The sequence below is a fragment of the Vidua macroura genome, chromosome 2 (assembly GCF_024509145.1).
Source record: "Vidua macroura isolate BioBank_ID:100142 chromosome 2, ASM2450914v1, whole genome shotgun sequence".
Classification (NCBI taxonomy): domain Eukaryota; kingdom Metazoa; phylum Chordata; class Aves; order Passeriformes; family Viduidae; genus Vidua; species Vidua macroura.
Window position 1 is genome coordinate 92,882,851 of NC_071572.1, and position 20,617 is coordinate 92,903,467.

The 20,617-nt window shown below is 39.0% G+C and overlaps 1 protein-coding gene across 1 annotated transcript in view; it reads right to left on the reverse strand.

Moving 5' to 3' along the window:
• The window catches only part of FLT1 (fms related receptor tyrosine kinase 1), a 107,849-nt gene that overhangs the window by 64,099 nt on the left and 23,133 nt on the right, over positions 1-20,617 (reverse strand). Inside the window, exons 4-10 of the mRNA XM_053971968.1 lie at positions 18,785-18,909; positions 13,141-13,303; positions 12,917-13,053; positions 11,204-11,378; positions 9,148-9,265; positions 7,075-7,244; positions 6,518-6,677 (exon numbers count right to left, since the gene is read on the reverse strand). Coding sequence (XP_053827943.1) covers positions 6,518-6,677; positions 7,075-7,244; positions 9,148-9,265; positions 11,204-11,378; positions 12,917-13,053; positions 13,141-13,303; positions 18,785-18,909 — 1,048 coding nt within the window. The remainder of the gene's footprint in view (positions 1-6,517; positions 6,678-7,074; positions 7,245-9,147; positions 9,266-11,203; positions 11,379-12,916; positions 13,054-13,140; positions 13,304-18,784; positions 18,910-20,617) is intronic.

Consider the following 20,617-nt stretch of genomic DNA (forward strand, 5'->3'; position numbering starts at 1 on the left):
AGTTCCAAATTCTACTCCTCCTGTCTTCATCTAATGGCCCCTACCTCTTGAGTTGAAAAAGATATACACAACTGATCCTCAGACATGTGCCTTTCACAAGTCTGTAAGTCTCTATCCTGTAGCACCCAAGTCACATCTTTTTCAGTCTGCAAGAGTCTTGATCTCCCTCTTCACTGATCCTTCACACATTCCTCTCATTCTCTGAAATTCCTTTGATCCTTTTAGATGCTGTTCCTGGTGTACCTCCCAGTTTAGCTGCATCCTTTGAAATGAAAGGATCAGAAATGCTCATAGCATAAAGGACGTTGATAATTTATGGATTTGTGGAGTTATCATGGTGTTCTGTACTGTGGTCTTTGTTTCTTTCCTGGTAATTCCCAACATTTGATTTTCTTTTTGAGTTGTTCAAGGTGCTGTTCACTTTCACAAACTCATCTATCACAGCACTCAGATCCCTCTTTGTAGTAGTAATGATCAGCCAACAGCTTTTTAACATGTATTTTACATACAAAAGCAAGATTTTTTTTTCCCTATGTATATCATGTGCATTTATCTCCAGTGAATTTCACCTGACACTTTTTCACTCAGATACCTGGATTCATAGAGTTCTGCATTTCATTGCAATCAGCCCCTCATCCTTACAAATCTGAATAACTTGTCATCATCAGCAAACACTGTCACCTCCTTACCACCTTTTCCAGGTTATTTCTGAATGTGTTGACAAGTACAGACCCCAGCACCAGCTCCTGAAAAACTTCACTGATCACCTCCCTACGCTGCAAGAACTGGTTGTTCCCTCTTAACCTCTGTTTTCTATTTTTTAACGGAGTATTTTTTTCTGAGCACAATCCTACCTCACATGCCTGTTCAAAGCCTTCTGCAAAGGCTTTTTGAAAGGCATACACATAAAAGGAAAGAGGATGCTAACTAAAGTTTGTATATTTTTGTAAAAGGTGTACTTGATCCAGTAATAGTACTCCATTCATAATCACTCCTAAGCACACACAGAGTTTGACCCCGTGCCTTCCTTTGGCCAGGAGCCCCTGCTAGTGCAGGAGCAGGCTTCTGGCTACAGGCTGGGGCTCCCCACTGGCTCGGACACCGCCAGCGTGCGGGGCCTCGCTCACGTCGTGCAGTCCCCACGTACAGCCTGTCACACACTTTGTTTCGTATGGGCTGGGCCACATGGAGCAAAAGATCAAGCAGAAACATGCCACCACCTACGTGACCCTTAAGTGTTTTTCCTTAAGGCTGGGTGTCAGACTGCACATAGTAAAGCCAAGAGACCACCCTGTGAAGGCAACAAGAAGAAAAAAAAAGAAACTGGGAAAAAATAAAAGCAAGTGAAAAAAACCCAACATAGGCAAGTAAGAATAAAAGCGTGGTACTAAGCAGAGTATCCCTGACCATCTGGATCCTGCTGTAGCTCTTGTGTTTGAAGATTGATCAATGACAAAATAAATAATACAATGCTTCTTGTTTTAATTTTTTAAAAAAATTGATTTAAAGTGATTTGAAAACTAGCAATATTGAAACTTGAAAGCTTAAGGTTCTGATTCAACTAAGATCCATAATGAAGTAATTTATACTTGCAGAATAAATTCATCAATGAGTAACCCTCTGGACAGACTGGGGCAAACTGTACTCAGTATAAAGCATATATTTGTCAAGCTTATGTAAACATATGGATGTGCCAGATATTATTCAAAAGGCATTTTGCAAGCAAAATATTAAACAAACAAAATATTAAAAAACATTATAAATTCCATAATAGTGACTGAAAACAAGGACTTAGCTCTACTCAGAGGAAAGAATGTGTTCACAAGAAAGCATTGGCTTTTGGCTCCCAATGAAAGTGCAGAATGAGATACTTGAGCATATTCCTTACTCAGGCTTAAGCAGATCAGATGCTGTTTCACTCCTCTTTTTCCTTTGGTTTCAAGTTCCCTGGAAGTCCATGTTGTGGCAACGCACACCTGTGACAGTTCCTATGCATTTTTAAAGGTTATGTAAAAAACCACGGGGTTTGACTTTTATTCATACTAATCTATTTCCCCAACTAAACCAAAATAAGGGAATAGCTAGTATGATTTTTGTTGCACCCATAAGTACCTTTACATTACTAGATTGCTGTAAGATGATTTTCTTGTAGCACAGGGTGGAAGCAACAAAGGCCACCAGCCAGAGATCCTCAGCTAGTGTGAAGGTAGAGCTGAGGATTCAGCCACATGTCAAATTAAACAAAGGCATTTTAGAACTACCTGTTGGTTAATGGCATCTGGCCTACTTATACCAGCTCCAAAGACTCAGCCTTTCCCTTCCTGAAAATAGAAGGTGGCACAGGGAACAAAACCAGTTGCTGTGGATAAGCTAGTGGGCATCAGTGTTTGCAGACACCCAAGAACTAAATGTGGGTGGTTCAGTACATTCCTAATTATGTACAATTAACATTTGTTCTTTACTTGTTCATTTTACACACCTCACTGATGTCCCAAATCTGGTTTCCCCTGATCATCTATCCAAGCACATCCTAATGATTCTGCCTTTCAATCCCTTATTAATACCCTGACACAAGCAAGGCAGAAATGTAATTAGACTGCTATGCAAACATGGCCTGCCTCCTCTTTCACAGAAGCTGCTGGGAGTCTGGCCATGCACTGTCATTATGATAGTTTCAGTCTTTCTGTATCTCTGCAGAAGTTTCAAGGAACACCTCAAGTTTTTTTCCTCTCAGATACTTCATGTATTCAGCCCTCCATCTCCAATCCCACCATCAGGTGGTTTTACCACCAAGTAGAGTTTATATCTTGACACTGTAGTCAGGAGAGCAGAGAATGATGTACCAGTGTTCCCAGCTACTTTGTTTTTGTACGGAGCTCCATAGTACTATTACATTTCTCTCTCCCTCAAGCAAACACATGCAGAGGGGGAAAAACCCCAAAAAATAACAAAAGCCAAAAAACCATAGGTTGATGTGATGGCAGGGCTGTAAAATAATAACATAGCATTCAGTATGAGGCTAAACAAAACTCATAGCTCAAGAGGAGGGAGGCAGCAAGGTGATGGGAGAGTTGAAACCCCCGTGATAAAATTTCAGTGTTGCAACTGTCTGCCATTTCTGAAGGGCCAATCAGTCAAACCTTGGGCAGAGGTTGAATATCTCTCTTGAACTACCCACATAGAAATGTCCAGAGAGAGAAACTGGCCCCAAAAAACATCGCACAGCTGCTGAGCAAGCCAGTGCTTCCAGTGAGCAATAGCAGTATCCCACATGCCTTTCTTGGCAATTTCTGCCAGGTCAGTTTAAGATAAACAAAATCTACTGAAGAGATTCAGGTCAAGAACCATTAACATCAAGCACGTTCCCTGCATGCAGATGCTTGTTCTGCAGCCTCAGAACTGATCTGTTTTAGGTGGATCCCAGCCTGCCTGGCTCTGGAGACTCTCAGCAAGTCCTGCTGCTGTCTGCCCCCATACACCTCTGCTGACAACCCAGCCTGAGACAAATTCAGGATGGATAGGATGGCTCCAGAGTGGTAGAAAAGTGGCTAAGGAGGCTGCTGGACACTTCAGGATAAGTGTCCCACCGGGCTGTGCTCTTCTATATCCACTGAACACCTTGCAGCTGCCCAGCCTGGGAATGTGTCTGCTACAGAGCAGCAGCATACACTGCAGTAAGATAGCCCTGAAAAAGCAGTTTCTCAATCACTTAAGAAAGACTAATTTTTTGGGGTTTTTTTAAAATGAATTTTAGTTTTATTTTGCATTGTGTCTTCTACTGTCTTTTGACTGCCATCTCTAAATTTAATAGCTCTGCATAAGCTTAAAAAAAAAAACCCAGAATATTGCGCTTTTTTTGCCCCAGACAGATTTCCTTGACTTTTCTATGTTTCCTTGTTTGGGTGAATATCAGAAGATAATCTTTCCACCTACAAGCTAGCTAGTTACCTAGTTAGCTAAAAAGGTTGATTAATGGCAAGAGTTGGTTTAAGCAAAGCAATTGTAAAGTGAAAGAAGTATCCACAAAACCTAATGGTGGCTAATAAAGGAGGCCATAGGCAACAGTCCTTCAAAAATAAAAGCATCTAACTTAAGCAGTCAGTCCCCAGCCCAGTGACAGTGCTCAAGTGGTGTGAAGTTAAGCACACATATAAAGAAATATTAGAGCAAACAGATCTTGGAGCCAATAGTGCACTGCAAGGTCTTTGCAGCAACAGCACCTTTTTGTTCAGAGTGCACACTATGTCTATAACATGGGACTCAGAAATTTCCTGAGAATCTCGCACTGAAGGGCAGCCTGTGGGGGTTCATTGAATTAAAGTACAAGGTTTATCTGTGTACAGAAACAAGCATTACTTGAGCACAAATAGAGCAACATTTTAGTATTGGAAACCTAATGTTGGGCAGATAAATATTAAAAAATGCTGTAATGGCAGAATAAGATATGTTTCTTATCTCCTGCACAAGGTACATGAACATTAAATCTGTTGTATAGGCAAATTTCCCATCACACAAAGAGGGAAGTATAGTGAAATAGGTGGGATTGAAGGGTTTTCCTGTTCTTCAGGGAGAAAACCTGAACCTGCACAGACATCAGCCTGAGCAAAGTGTGCCAGCTGCTGAGGTACTCCACTCTGCTCCCTATCTGAAGCAGGAGACAAAATGTAATTACTCATGTATTTCTGCCTTTCTGCAATAGTTAATTGTCATATTATTCAGAGGGAAACACTCCTTTTAGGCAAAGCCTTAAAAATGGTGTTCTCCAGGCTACTTCTTCAATGAGTACTTAAAGGAGAAGGAAGGGGAGAGGGTTAAAGGGAATCATCACAGAACAATTATGAAGGCAATTTGGAAGCCAGTCTGGAAACAACATTGTAACAGAGCCAATAGATGACTCAAATTGTTACATTTCTCCTTTGATCACCTGCTCAAACACACTCCTAATTAGCATTTAATGGAGTCTACAGTTCAGCACATTACTGAAGACCCGCATGCAAAAGTCCATTCCTCTTTCTGAAGACTCGATGTCCTGTGCTGGAGTGTAGACCTGTGCTTGCTAACAGAAGGAAATACCTGACAACAGATGAACACCACCTCGACTCCCAAGGAAGAACCAACAGTTTCTTCAGTGCTGTACTGGATTTCAATCCAGATTATTCATAGCTGCATAAACTCTTGAAAGACTGAAAGACTGAAAATTTTCATATATACCTTTCTCGAGGTTTCTCTAGTTAAAAGATGTTGTGATTTCTCTTCTCTTACATCTATTAGCAAAAATAAGTTTTGCAACTTGTCCTTGCAAGGTAACATACCAGACAGAGGAAATGCAGCTCTCACCTGTCCTTGAAATGGAGGATTTCAGGTAATACTTATTCCAGCAAGAGGAGAGATTGCTAGTGCCACCTCTTGGTGAGAAGGGCACAGAAAGACAGTCATTAGCATAATCCCAAGGACATAGCAGGAAAAATAACTCCTGCTTCTAGGAAGTGCTCACCACTCTCTCACTGATATCAAAGCATGTACAAGTATCCTTAGTTTGAGATGTTTAGTATTGAGACCCTCAGTATTGAGATGTCCTGTTTAGTTGAAGGACGTGTCTTGTACCCTTGCAATTAAGCATGTACTTAAATATTTGCCTGGTGCTAAATCCCAATTCTATGAAAGCATTAAAAAAGTGAAATCCTGTGGAATGTGATTATTCTTCAGCTGGAACTGAGAAAATGTTGTGTCTTAAACTTGTCAGGTTTTTAAATATCTTCACTGGGCTGTGATCCAAGGCAAGTACCTTGCCTGTTTGAACCCTCCAATAGCAAATTAATGACAATGCTGTTGTGGAGGTTGAGTGTCAATCATTAAGTTTGTGTCAGATTTCATTATGCAGGAAGAGCTGTGGATAAGTGAGTCAACACAAATTCCTAATCATAAGAAACAGAGTTCAAAAGAAAACAAAATGTAAAAACAGGATTAGTTCAGCACCACATCAGCGTCAAGTAAGCCTGCATGGTGGCATTTATTCTTTACCCTGTTTAAATATCATCTGGAGAATGATGGGCACATTTAGCTTGCTGAACTGAATTTGTGACTAAACATATCACAGGACAGTCACAAACTGAATTTGTGACTAAACATATCACTTCTTCATAATGGAAGAAGTTTCTATGATGCTTTCTGTTGATTTCAAAAGAAACCACACATAGGAGGCACTGTGCATGGAGAAAAGCATGGAGGAAAACTTCATGTGAAAGCGTGTGAACTTTGCAAGACATTGTCTTCTCTCATGAAAATGCAGAAGCAATTATCACTTCTGGACTAATATTGCATGCATGAATAGTAGTGAACTGTAAATAAACCCAAATAGTAATACCAAATAACCAGTCTGTCCTCCATTTTCAAATAAGGACAGAGAAATACTGAAAAATATATTGATAAAAAGTAGACAAGCTTTACTCTTACAAAAAACATTTAAGCGTAGTAGTAAAAGAAGACATATTAAATAAAAGTAAAGACGTTGTCCTACCTTGTTTTAGAATGGTTTTGTTTACAGGGATACCACATCCACGTAATTTTAGGTGGAGGAATACCATACACAGTGCATGTCAGCACTTGTTTGCTGCCTAGTAAATGCAGATTGGGATCAGGGAATGATGACACGGCCTTTTCATATATCTGCGGTTTCACTGGAAAGGGTAAAAATTGGAAAGCTGTTAAAGCCAGCTTATTTCCAATGTATTGCATGATTATTAAAATACTACATTCTTGCAGTGTGAGTAACAAGAAAAATCCCCAGGAGAACAAAGGAAAACAGCAGTCCTGTGAGTGGTTAGTAACACATTTAAGTCATCAGGAGCAAATATGTGGCTGCAGAGGACAGAAACACTTCTAATGAAAGGCAGCGTCCATCTTCTGGTTCAAAGATGAGTCTTTCACCCTACATTTGAGGCTTGGGTTTGGGTCCATGAAGTCAGTAAGAAAATTGGGTCCATGAAGTCAGTGCAAGATTGGTGACAATCCAGCTCAAAGAAAACTGAGCACTTACATGTTCAGGGGAAGCATGGGAACATGTTGCGAACTTACCATTTACAGTAAGAGTGACTGTAAGATTCTTCGACAAGTTCCACTGTCGAATGCTCAGTATTATGGTGTAGTTTCCAGCATCCTCCTCAGCAACATCCTTGATGACTAACGAATAGTCTTTAACCACGTACCGGGCACATTTTTCAGCAGCAGGTAGCCCATCTTTTAACCTGTTTCATGGAATTTCAGAAATCAAAATTCTGAAAAATATTTCTGCTTAAACCACCCATGTTACATCATATCCCTCAATCTTTGGGAAGAGATTTCCAGTCTGAGATTCTGTTTACCACAGGCTTGTCCTTTCCTTTCAAATAAGATTGCTGATATTTGTAAACCACTTTAGAGAATATTATTCTATATCTTAAAATTGATAGGAATCTGAGGGGGCTCTATGGTATTTGAGAGTTGCTGAAAATTGCCACTCTATCTCTGAAGATCCCAGTTGTCCATGGCTGTGACCGCCATTTAGTCTAAAAGACAACCATTTTGGCTAAGGGTTGGTCACAGAAATAAAGGTTGCGTCATCTTTCATGGGCCATTTCTCTACGACCTCAGAATACATCCTGGGACAAAGTATTACAGTACCCTAAGCACAGCTGTGATTTTAGGAAGAGGAAGAGTAAGTAGATTAGATAAGCACTTAAGAACCAGATATCAAGTGAATGTTTTTAAAGATAACAGAAAATCAACATAGAAAGTACTAACTGTTGCTCACATACAGATTCCTGAAGCAAAAGATTTTTCTTCGAAGTCTAAAATACAGCGTAAAGTGAATTTTAACAAGCTGCAAGAAGGTTAACATGATGCTAGTAGAAGGATGCAACACATATTCATTAGGATGATGGATTTGATCTAAATGATTCACAGCTTTTAGTAAGTTTTGAGAAACAACTCTTACTGTTATTAGAGGAGCACTAAAATTTGGTCAAAGGACTTATGGATTTAGGCACTTCACTGTATGTGTATTTTACAGAACCACAAAATAGCTGCAGCTGAAAGAGCCTTTGGAAGTCATTTAGTCTAATGTCCTATACAAAGCAAGGCCAGAAGGTTTCCCAAGACCATTTTCAGTATGGTTTTGTGTATCTCCAAGAATGGAGACTCCACCACCACTCTGGACTATTTATTCTAATGTTTGACCAACTTCAATTTTAAATTTAAAAAAATTAAAAATTTGTCACAGTGTTTGAAGATTTTTTTAGTTCAGAAGTTTTGGATCTATATGTGTAGTCAATAAACCCAAACACTGGAAAACCAGAAAATGATGTATAAATGGCTGGCATCAGCATCACACTCACCCCTCAGTTTTCTATATGAAGCCATAAGTGTAAAAGTTTGTAAAACAAAACAATGCTTTTGGAGCAAAATTAATTCCTGGCTGTAACCTGAACTCCCACTGTTCATGTACATATAGTTTGTGTTCTTAATCAGTCTTGTCATAGACCCTTTGTTAAAGTGCAATTACTTGAGCCAGAGCTATTGGTGGTTTAAATTATTTTAAAAATAAAACCCTTGAGATAATGAATAGATAACATGGTTGCATATGAAAGTGGTTTGGATTAATAAAAAAAAACCTGCTCCAAAAAATTCTTAACACAACTTACATGAGACAAAATGAATGATGCAGTGAATGCTGTGCTGAAGTAGGTCTACAACCTGCAGATCACTGCAAAATAATACCAACTTCCATATTTTTGCAATAGTGCATGTCTGTATGATTCAAGTCAATAATTTATTTTAATGAAAGCCTTCTTTTCTTTCTCTTACTGTCGGAAAAGCAAGTTCAGGTTTCCTATCTAGGTCTGACTAAAGCTGGATGCAACACTTCAGTCAAAGCTGGTAGAGATATTTAGCTGTAGAGCATCCATGGATTTCAAGAGGAGATGTATCCAACCTATTTGAGGATCTCAGCTTTAAACTTTCCATATCTCCTTTCTCACACTTGCGAAATGGAAGTAATGTTCTCATAACTTGTTAGAACCCCAGGCAGCTCTGAAACTTCAAAGAAATCCTCCCCAACTCTATTATAAAAACAGGTCCAGGATGTATTTGTGGAAGTAAATGTTGTCCTACCATATAACCTCTGGAGAGGGAAATGCCTTCACTTTCATTGACAAACGATAGGATTTTCTTCCAGCTACAGCCTCCAGCGCAGTTTTTCTTCGACGTTTCAAATTAATGAACATTTTATCTTAAACAAAATAAAAAAGTGCTCTGTATTACTGATTTTCACCCTGCAAAATGAGTATCTCTACTAAAGAAAATGTAAAAAATAAAAATTATCTTTAGTAATTTTGATGCTCCCACATGTTAACAGCAGGAATAGAGCCTAATCTCCTAGAAATCTATAAAGTAGAAAGGAATACCACAAGTATACAAGAAACGGAGAGGCAGTTCCCAGGGCATGAATCTGCTTGGAGAAGATACACTCTAGCCAAATTCACATTGTATCCAGCTAGAAAAAAAGTCACAAGATATAAAGTGGTCTGCAGTATGTGGGAGGCTGAACTGAGGATGATCAGATGACCTTTCCTCTCTTACAGGCCAAGAATCAATGAATGTTCCAAAAGAAAATATTTTTCCAGAGAGGATTTAAGGGACCTTCAGAGAAATAGCAAAGGAAAAGGCAGAAACTTTCTGTATCACTGGTAAACAGCTGTTTCATCAAACCAACAAGTCGTTGTCACTTCACTGGAATAATAGCAACCTGCTGGGATTCATTCTTTTCCATTTGCTCTGCCTCCTATCTCCAATTCTCTGCCAAGTTGATGACTTTTACCAGAGGCAAAAAACCATAAAATTCATACAATACATTGGAAAATATCTCTTTCTCCCCTGCAAAATAAAATAAAAGTGTGCAAAATAAAATATTCGAAGTATAAAAAACATGTTTGAGTGTCCTTTTTTGGTACCTATGGTGCTGTGTTTACTCATATGAATTGCACAAGGATGATGGACATCCATTAAATAAGTTTAACATTTAATCACACTTACCATGCACATTGAAAATAATATGCACAACACAAATAAGTAGTTTAATTACATGAGTCATGTTATAAAGATACAGGCCTGATTCTGCAAACCTTTATTTATACAGGCTCTTTCTAATATGGGTTTCCAATAGATGGGTCTGCTTATGTGAATGCAGGATGACTTCAACAGTCCCAGGTTCTCTGACTCTAATTTTAATCTCCAACTTCTCTGACTTTAATTTTCATCTAAACCTCAGTTTCTGAAAGATGAGGTTTATCTGTTTAAGATACAGTAACTGGTTATCGTGATTCATCCTATGTTCCCAGTGCCTTATTCAAGAGCTTAAACAGAGAAACTGAGCTGAAATTCTCTCTAAGAATACGAACACAGAGTGCTTAGTCCACACTTCCAGATAGGAAAGAAAAGATACGCCACTGAAAATATGTAATAAATGCATATTCTGACCATGAGTCATCTGTTGTAGAGGACACCCACCAGTCACTTGTTCTTTAACACCGATGGTGCTCCAAAGATCCTGGATAGTTCTAATTGTAACAGGGTGTCCCAAAGAAGATCTCTTCCCAAAGAGTACCCAATGCAAAAAAAGTCCTTAATCATATATATTTGAAATAATATCAGAAATTTCCAGATTTCACAGAAGACCCAGACAAACCATAGGGAACTTGGTCAAGGGTCCTGCTGTAAAACCATATTAATGATTTGCGTTTTTTGAATGGCCTACCAGCTACTAGATCCATGTAGAGCTAGGGTATTTATTTCTTCTTTACTTTGTCATAGAAATGCATAAGTACCATAGAAGAGGAAGTGGGTTTCCTCTATTTAAATTATGCTTGCACCTTCTTTTTCCCCCCCAAACTAGAGTTTGACTGATTGTATCTGCTAAAACTGACCGAGGACAGCGCCATCACAATATTTAGCGTACAAAAGTGATGAAATTGAACATTAACATGTCTATTGCCAACAGTAGAAAACAGTCATGGAAGACTGAAGGCGCTCCCTCCTGGAGCGCGTCCCTCCCTCATTTGTCTTTTTCTGCCCATGATGGCTTCCACTTTGTGTCACAATGTAAAACTATCACACGACTGACCTTGGTACATGAGCACTGAATATTCCACAAACATGCACCACTTCTTACCATAAACAATGACTGTTGTGTTGACAGCTTTGATGGATGGCCCGCTCTTCACGTGGCAGGTGTACTGGCCTTTATCAATATCCCGCACTCTGTCGACAACAAGGATGCTGTAAAAGATGTTGGCCTCTGAATTCTTCTGGTCAATACGCTGCATTACAGAACCTCTTTTCCTTGTCTATAAGAGCCAAAGAAATGAACAACAAAGAGTTTAATCAAACCAATTTTCATTATTATTAGGATTTTTATTTTCCTGTACTGCCACCATAACTTAATTAAAAAAATCCCAGATGTCTTTGTAGAACACAGATAAGCAAAAGATGCTTAACATTTCCAGAGGGTCAACAATAAAAAATATAAACAACCTTATAGGGCAATTCATCCCTGTGTTCACCCAAAGTGTCATGGCATCCAAACTAGTACTTTCCAGAGGAAGATCCTCCCTTTTGTATAGCCTGTCATATCAACATGCCCAGCTCCCCATTGCCATTGTCCAGCACTGCTCCTAAAAATCCCTGAAGCCATGATATGAAGAGCAGCACATAGTTTGGTGCCTGAATTCAGTGCCATAGGGAACAGACACACAGAAGAAAAGGACATTAACACAAGGAGGGGAGAATTCTGGAAACGCTACAGACGGAAAAGGGACTAGATTTGGCAAGGGAATAGCAGGGTGGAACTGAAGATAATGTGACTTAGAGGAGTTATTTCCTGCAACTCCCCCTCAGCATTTGGCCTCAAAGTTTATTTAACCCAGGACATTGTTGATGTCTTATAAACACTGAGCACCCTTCAGTTACCATCTAAATAAAAACAAAGCACAATTTCACAAGTGTGGTGCCCAGATAGGGCTTGGTAGGGCAGCAACGAGCAATATAATATATGTGGAGCATTTCTTGTTGCTAAGTTGTTTATTTCTGAGGTGAAAAAATGCCAGGGAAAATGGCTACAGTAAGCAATAAACAATTGCATTAATCTTCCCTATATAATGCAATCATAATTTCAGCCTGTGATTAGGTACAATGAGTGACATAATAAATGATCTTGACTTGAATCACCAGCATAAATCAAACTGACATGAAAGGAATGGGAGTTGTAAACCTTAAGCTAATGTCAAATTTCTTATCAGTTTTACACGGACTCCTTGGCAGTTATTCTGCAAGTGACAACTATTTATGAGGATGCTCCCAATGTGGGGGGTGGAGAAGCACATTCAAGATCATTCCTGTACTTGTCAAAACAAGAGGATTGTTCGTGTGACACGTAACAAATGAGATTTTGGCTAGCTAAATCAAAATATCTTCTCTAAACATGCTCAAATCGGGTGCCTGACTGTCTGCCATTCTTTTAAATGAATGTATTGAGAAGACAACCTCACTGAAAACTTTTTTGTCACAAGAGAGAGCCCCTGGCTGAGACAGGGTGATAAATTTCTCGTTTCATCAGGTCAAAAAGAAGCTTGCTGAGATGAAACAATTCTAGCGTTTTCTTGTGATTATGCAATATAACCAGAGCACATTGTGTAAACATGTTTACTTATGAAATTAAGCATCAGAAGGAAAAAAAAAAGAAACCTTAAGAGACATGTCAGCAAGGGTCAAAATGATGGAATGCAAACAATGGCAAGCATTCCAAAGCAGAATTCCTCCTGGGATGCTAGATGCAGCGTGATCTATGGGAAACCTCTGTTTTTTTCTTTCCAGCTACAGCACTCACCTCTCCAGGGTAAGTCCATGTCATCTGCACTCTGGTGTTCCAGGCTGCGGTGACAGTGCAGTTAATTGCTAGGCTGTCTCCCTTCAGCAGCTTGACGAGACGTGGGGTGCTTAGCTGAACATCAAAAATGGTGTTGGCTGCATGTGACAAAGAGGGAGAACAATTAATAATGCCAGCAGGGCACGGTGCTTTCTGAGAGACAGGGAGTGGAGAATGCCACCTACTTTCTCTGTGCGTTAGGTACTTGGTGCTGTACGTTTGCCCACCAACAGTTGCCTCACAGCTCAGGAGCCCGATGAATTTGTAAGTTGCCTTAGGTATTCTGAAGCCTTGCTTGCTGTCCCAGATTATTGTCTTGCCATCAGGAATTAGGGTTTCTCGTGGAATCTGGAAGTGCCAAACACACATCAGGAAAACAGCTCATCCCAAAAGAATGCCAATCAACATGAAAAGGATGACATTTAATGATGTGGGTTTTTCAAGTTCACATTTTCATCACAAAATAGATGAAAAACCTGGGTGAAGAATGCAAATCTTGCATTTGTTTCCAGGATTTCATTATTTATAACAGGATGTAATTTATGACACAATAGATTGACACTACCATTAGCTTCAGCAGTTTGACTGCTATTCTGTTGGCTCCTGGTTGGCAGCTAAAGTGCTCATCTCCAGGAACCTTTGCAATTAAGTATCCTGGTTTCAACACAGAGAAACAAATACACACTTTTCAATGGAGAAGACAAATGGGCTTAATTTGCTGTCATTTTGTGGCTTTAAGAAATTCCTGCCAGGATTCAATTCCATGCATGTCAAATTTATTTTGCCTAAAAGACTTAAAAAACAAACAAAAAAATTATTGCCATGTGGGATCAAACGTTCACTTTGTCAGCAGTACAAGTTATCTTTTACATTATGATCCTTTGCACTTTAATCCCCATTTTAATAAGGTATCAAGAAAACCCTGAAAAAGTAAAGCCTAACATAGCCATTGAAGGTCAGACAAAACCTCTCATTTTCAGATCATGCTATTTTGTTACACCTTACTGATGGAATAAATACCACCATTTGGATAGAACAGAGATCAGCCATGAGTACAAAGCCTGGATATGACTCTACTTTGACAACACCTGTTTTAATGGTAAAAATAAGATATTTTTAAAGAAACACAGAGTAGAGTTTAAATGAATTACGGTCATAAGGAAAGATCCCTGGATCAACTGAGCACCTTGCAGCCCATCACTTCCCACTGTGCACCAGTCTCACTGTGTCCCTTCATCTCTTTCTTCCCCTTTATTTGAGCAGAAGACTTATGTGCTGGACAGCCTTTTCCTTCCTACAAGCAAGGCCAGCACAGGTGGCTGTCAGAGGCTGGGGGAAGCATGAATGTCTGTCTCCTTCCCGTGTAGTACAGCTTCTCCCTAAAACAGGGCACCCTCGATGCTGCCTGCTCTGCCTATACAGACAGACACCCTTGAAATCACATTCGCTCATCTCATGCAATTTCCTCCAAAACAACTAAGTTCATGATGAATCAAATGAGCAATAAATGCAGAGCACAAAATGACGTGGTAGAATTCCTTATCTTTGCAACAGCTGATAAGATGCTATAATAAGCATGCAAATCACAGGGAAGTGTGTGCAGCACACACACAAGTAAAGCCCAATACGTTACAGCCTGCTGGCTACCATTCAACAATATCTTGGTCCCTACGAGCTCTGTTGCCAATCCTGTTCTAAACAAAACACATTTTCAACTTTGGCGTAACTAGTTCTTAGTTATGTTTTCATGAGCTTCAATTGGATTTATCCTCTTCCTGCTTTGGTGAAAATCAAATTATTTCTGAGCATATTTCTGTACAAGTTTTCATGAAGAAAGTGAAGCCAGAGGGTGAGAGCCTTCCTATACTGGTATTTCCCATGGAATGCATTCACTGCATATGCATTACTTAATTGATGTATTACTGACTTTTTATTAGCCTTACTCCAGGAATATAAAAGTAACCAAAACACCCAAAAGAGTCCTATTTTCAACTTGCAATTTTGTGAGGTTTCTGGATATCCACTAGGCTTACTTATCCTGGAGGCAAATATTTGCTGGTACAGTTTATTCATCTGACACTCCTCAAAATCACTAGAGCTACATCTTTTTCATATTTTTTTTTTTTTTGCATATCTGAGACTAAGAAGTTACACCCAGTGACCTGTGAAAGCATAACACAACACTAAGTTACATGAAGGAAAACTTCAGAAAACTGATGTCTCTGACTAGCAAAAGACCACTGTGACATAGCTGGTCTCTGACCAAATCTGTTGAAGGGGAAAAACCCAAGATGTTGCAACAAGTCCCTTTTGGAGGATGGAAATACCAGGACTTTGTCTCATATGAGAAGATGGATGGAGGCTTGGTGCTCAGCCTACAGCCCTTCACAGCTCTGCCCTCTCTCCCTGCTTGCTTCAGCTTCTTACACAGCTATTCTCCATGCTGTTCTCTGCCGACCTCACTGGCTCAGATTACCTGTTTCCCACCCTCAGAGAACCACAGCTGTTTTGCTCTGCCCCAAACCAGCCTTCAGACCACCAACTAGAAACATGGTATTGTCATCACCATGCTGATCACTGCGTGGATAGTACAAGACAGAGGATCCAAGACTAACACAGTAATTTAGGTTGGAAGGGACTTCCAGAGGTCATCTGGTCCTGCCCTTGTGCAGAGCACGGCCAGTGTAGTTCAAGGCCTTGTCAAAAATCTTGGCCATTTGGTCATCACAGAGAGAAGTAGAAAACCTATGAAGAAACACCGTGCTGCAACAGTGAGACTTCCACTGAAGTAGCAGAAGATAAATTCAGCCACAATAATAGCTTTCAGATGAGAACCATCAGTGAGTCAGAGGCATTCAAAGAATCAGCTTGTTGCGCCGGCTGCAGTAAACATGGAATTTATTGTCTGCATACTAATCTGTGTGAACCATATCACTGTGGCTCCCAGTGCATTCTTGGCCTTTTACCTTCTTTGTACTTTGTTTCAAATGCAACTATTTTTGGTATAGCCTGTGCCTCCTTCTTTGCTGAATGTTTTTGGTACCTGGTGGCATTAACACAGTACAGCCACATACTGTGTATATACATATGGTCAAGAGTTATAGTCAAGCTGTGGTCCCCCACATCTCCAAAGGCAGATTGTATTGGAAAGAGACAACTAAAAGTTTAATAAAAATGTACATTAGCTTCTTGAATGTTTGGCTTTTCTTTCAGGTTTCTCCTTCCACCAGTTTGGCAAGGATGAGGTGGCATTATTAAGAATTCAGATTGTCTGCCTATGTGATTTACAACATCCCTTGGTTTTTTTTTTTACACTTTTTATTCCTTGTACTGAAGCTTATTTGCTTCTATTCCTATGAACATCATTGTTTTTATGAGAGAGAGTCCAAAAGAATTCTCATTAAGCAAACGGATTAAATAATTTTATCACTAGGTGATACTTTTTCCATTTATCAAGATAAGAGCAAATGAAGAGGTAAGAGAAGTGCACAGCTTATTTGCAATAAGGTTTATCTTATTTTATGGATCCTGAATGAGGCTGCCAGAATCATATTGATAGGAATGACGGTTTCAGAGGCTCTGAATATCTAACTATTAAGCATTAGATCAAAACTATTAACTGATTTCACAATTCTTCATATGATAAGGAAAAGGCCATCAGCTGCTGCAGATAAAGTTTATATTGGGACTTGAAGGTTGAATTTGAAATAGGAATTAAAAGCTTCATCCCCATTTCCCAGTCCACATTTTATTAGCTTCTTGATTTTTGAAGACCCCCCATCCTATATGATTGTATTTTATGCTATAAAATACAATCTGCACAGATGTTCAGCCTGAAAATGAACGGAGACAGTATCTAAAAAGGTTTGACTAAGGTAAATATGAAGTTTGAGTTAAAAAAATAGTTTGTAGTGTTGAAGATGGATAATAAACATTTCCCACATTGGTTCACTAAAACTAAGAAGTAGCACTGCAAAGAAACAAATGCTGGAGGCAGTGCAACTGTAGGGAGTCCTTCCAGAAGAGAGAGATTATAAAAAATATTTTGTATTTTTACTTCCTGGCAATATAGAAGGCAGATGACATTAAAGCTGGTATATTCTTTCCAATTCCAGAGGACTGCATTATGGGGACACCAAATTCTTCCTTTATCACTGATGGAAAACACAAAACAGCTCTTGCCATTTCTCCAGAAGTAGTATGCCTGCAGCTGTGGAATGCATTTAAGACTTCTCTTAATTGCTCTGTGAGTAAAACTGTGCTGGAATCTTCATATAAGGGTGTCATAGAAGATAAATAAAGTAAGATATGATGTAATGCATTGTAGCTTACATGCTTCAGGAAATTCTAGGATTAATTAGGGAACACATTTATTTTTCCTGGAATGCAAAACATGTAAGCAACCAATCCTTTCTTTCAAGACTTGGCTCTACCTCCTCATTCTCCTTCTGAGAGTATTTCATCTGGTTTTGATGGTATAAAGCTGTGCCTTACACTACAAGCCCAAGCTAAAGGCAAGTTGATATGAAAAAAAAGAGTAGCTATGTTTCAATCTTCTACAAATAAGGAGAATTGTTTGCTTTGTTTTGTTTAATTAGAGAAACCTGACAGGAATTTTCTCAGCTAGAAATCTAATATGCTGAGATTTCAGATGCAACACTAAGGTGCTCAAATAAATTCCCACTTTACAACACCCCTTCTATGGAAAGCTAAGTCTCACTTGCTTTTGATTCTATTGCCACACAGCCTTGTGCATCTTCTTGCAGGAGAACTGTGTGTGTGTTTGTGTGTGTGTGTACCTACACACATAGGGTAACATCCTGGGTCAGATCACTTTCTTTTCTCTGCATTTTGCTCTCTTTCATGGGATTTAACAGGTGAAAACCGAGCAGCAAAATCAGTATCTATATTAGCAAAGCAGCACTTGAAAGAATTGATAAAATTTGTGGTTGGTGTAAAGCTCTGCAGTCAAAGAATAATCAAAGACTTGTGTTGCACTAGATAAGCATCTTACAGTGGTATTGTTTGGCAATTGCATGCTATTCTATAAAGAGACAAACATCTTTTCCTTTTAACAGTGATGAACTTTCATTGCCACTATGTACATAACTCCCTTTATTTAGAAATAAAACTTCTTTGCCACCTCCACCTAATTTTTCAGCAAAAAAAGGTAATATGTACATATGGTTCAGTTAGCTGTTCATGTAACTCTTAAGGCATCTAAGAGACAAATGTTTTCCCAAAACATGGAAATGTCTTTTTTTCCCCCTAAAACTAGTCCCATCACATCAAACTTTGCAGTTTCTCTGCAAAGTTTTCCCACAAAGAAAAGCCATGCCTTGTCTAAGTGCGCTCATATGTAAAAGGAAGCAGCAAAGTCTCTAGTGGGAGTGAGGTAGGGCAAAGGCTTGCAAAGATCCTTGTACAGCCACAGCAAGTCCCCAGGGACTCACCGGCTGTTCCAGAGGACAGGAGAGGAAAAGGGAGGAAGGGCAGGGGAAGAGGTGGGAGGAAATCTCTTCTCCTAACAAGAAATTCCTTCTTGGGCTTCAGAAACCTTTGCCAGTGAGAATTTAATGAAATAGTATGAAAAGTTTAAGTTTCTTCAGAAAATCCCCACCCTTTGTAGGAGATTTGTTGAAGTCCTTCTGTGAGACTCAAAATGAAGCCTCCAGGATTGAAATATTTCTGAACACACTGACACCCAGCAACATTGCATAAGAAATATTAAATTGTTAAAATATTTCAAAAGCATGACAATAGCTGTAAATAAACAAACAAAAACATCATCCACAATAACACTTTCAGAACATGTTTGTATAGAGGTACCTTCTTTAAAGTAACAGCAATGTTTGGATCTGTGACTCTGCATGGAATAATCATTTCTCTTCCTACAGCCATGTTTATTATTTTAGGGATATCACTGTGCATCTGTACAAATGGATTGCTTGTATCTGCAAAAGAAGAAAAATAAAGGTTAATATGTGAAATCTTAAGGCAGTGTACAGGAATTGTAACACTGCATACAGACTTAAAAAAACAGACTAGCCCTGTTTGTAATGAAAGCTAAACAAAGTCCTGAAATAAATCTTCCATTTACTTTTGTCTAAACACAATCAAACTATTACAAAGTATTTGAAGATATATGTATCATTCAATAACAGTATCAGTACTTTGAAATCTTCTTTAAATTTCAGGACAATTGAAGTCCATTTTTTCCATTACAGCAACACCTCTACTGCTGAGATATGTGCTTCTTATTTCATGGCATTTGCATCTTTTTAGCACCAGGAAAAGTAAATATATGGGAAGTAAGCTGAAATTCACTTATCAGGAACATCCTATAAAGCACATCTTCTGGCTGTCTGCAAATAAATTGATAGGAAAAATTCACACCGACTCCATCAGGGGAAAGAATCTATCATGATTATCCAGCTATTTTTTCACCTCTGAGAATATGGACTAGAGAGAGTTAATTCTTCTCCTCCTTCCCACTATCACAATACCTATGTGTCTCTTTTTTATGTGACAAGGTAAATGAAAATGCCAGGAAAACATTAATTCCTCTTGACTCAAAGCTAAAGCTTGGCAGAGTAATTTACCGTCCCTTGAACAATCCCTTTAACAAAGGGCATTGTCATAAATAGCTTGCGCTGGGAACAGGGAACATTGCTGCAGCTATTGTTTGGACCACTTAACAAAGAGGGGCTTAAGCCACAGGCTCTGGCTCCAAATCTTCTTTGCAGGTGTTCAGATCTGAAGTTTCAGTTTGACTCATATGGCAGATAGACTACCTCCAAATTCACATAAGGTTTGGTTTTTAACTCCTAAAAAAAGCAGAACATTAAGATCTTAATTCTGTGCTTATCTACAACTCTAATGTTTTTTCAGGCAAATCCCATTATTTTCACTCAGTCAAAAATCTTAGAAATAACAATGGAAATCTTTCTTGGATAAGAGTTTAGTAAAGTTAGCAAGAACCAATCCCTTGTAAAACCTCAAACTACAACACTTGATTTAAGTGTTCTGGCCCCAAACTTCTGCATGTTGACCTATGTTCACTCAAGTTGTTCTTCAAGTAAGTTACTTTTGCTTGTCTTTCAAAAGTATGACATGCACTTCCCAGGGTCATCAAAATGTTCTGCCCTTAGGATCCTCTTTTCTTACTATATGCAATAATATTTTTGTTTGAGACATCAAACAGGAAGACAAATGGATTCTGCTCTAATTTATACCAGTGAGACTCCTAAGGCAGAGGATCTCAAATGTACTCCAGGATACAGAAAAAGTTTTGCTAAAGTGGTTTAATGAAACTGTTACACAAACTTTCTGAAATGAAACCCACAAAGTATTATTTAATAGTAGGTATTAAAGGTTCACTGAGATAGCAAAAGGAACTTATGACTAATAGAGGATGCATATGCAATAAAAAATGCCCTGAGGACTTGTTAGGCTGACGTTTCCTCTGCAGGACGATTCAAGGAAAGACCAAGAATTAACCTGTTTGTAGCACAGGGAAAAGAACCTTTTTTGTTTCAGGGACTGCGGCCACAGAAGAGGTCACCTGCCCCTTAACATGACCAGACAAACCGATTTACTACTCCCCGAAGACTCATTTGTCTTTGTCACAAAATTAAGAGCTTCTGCCCAAAACCAGCAAGC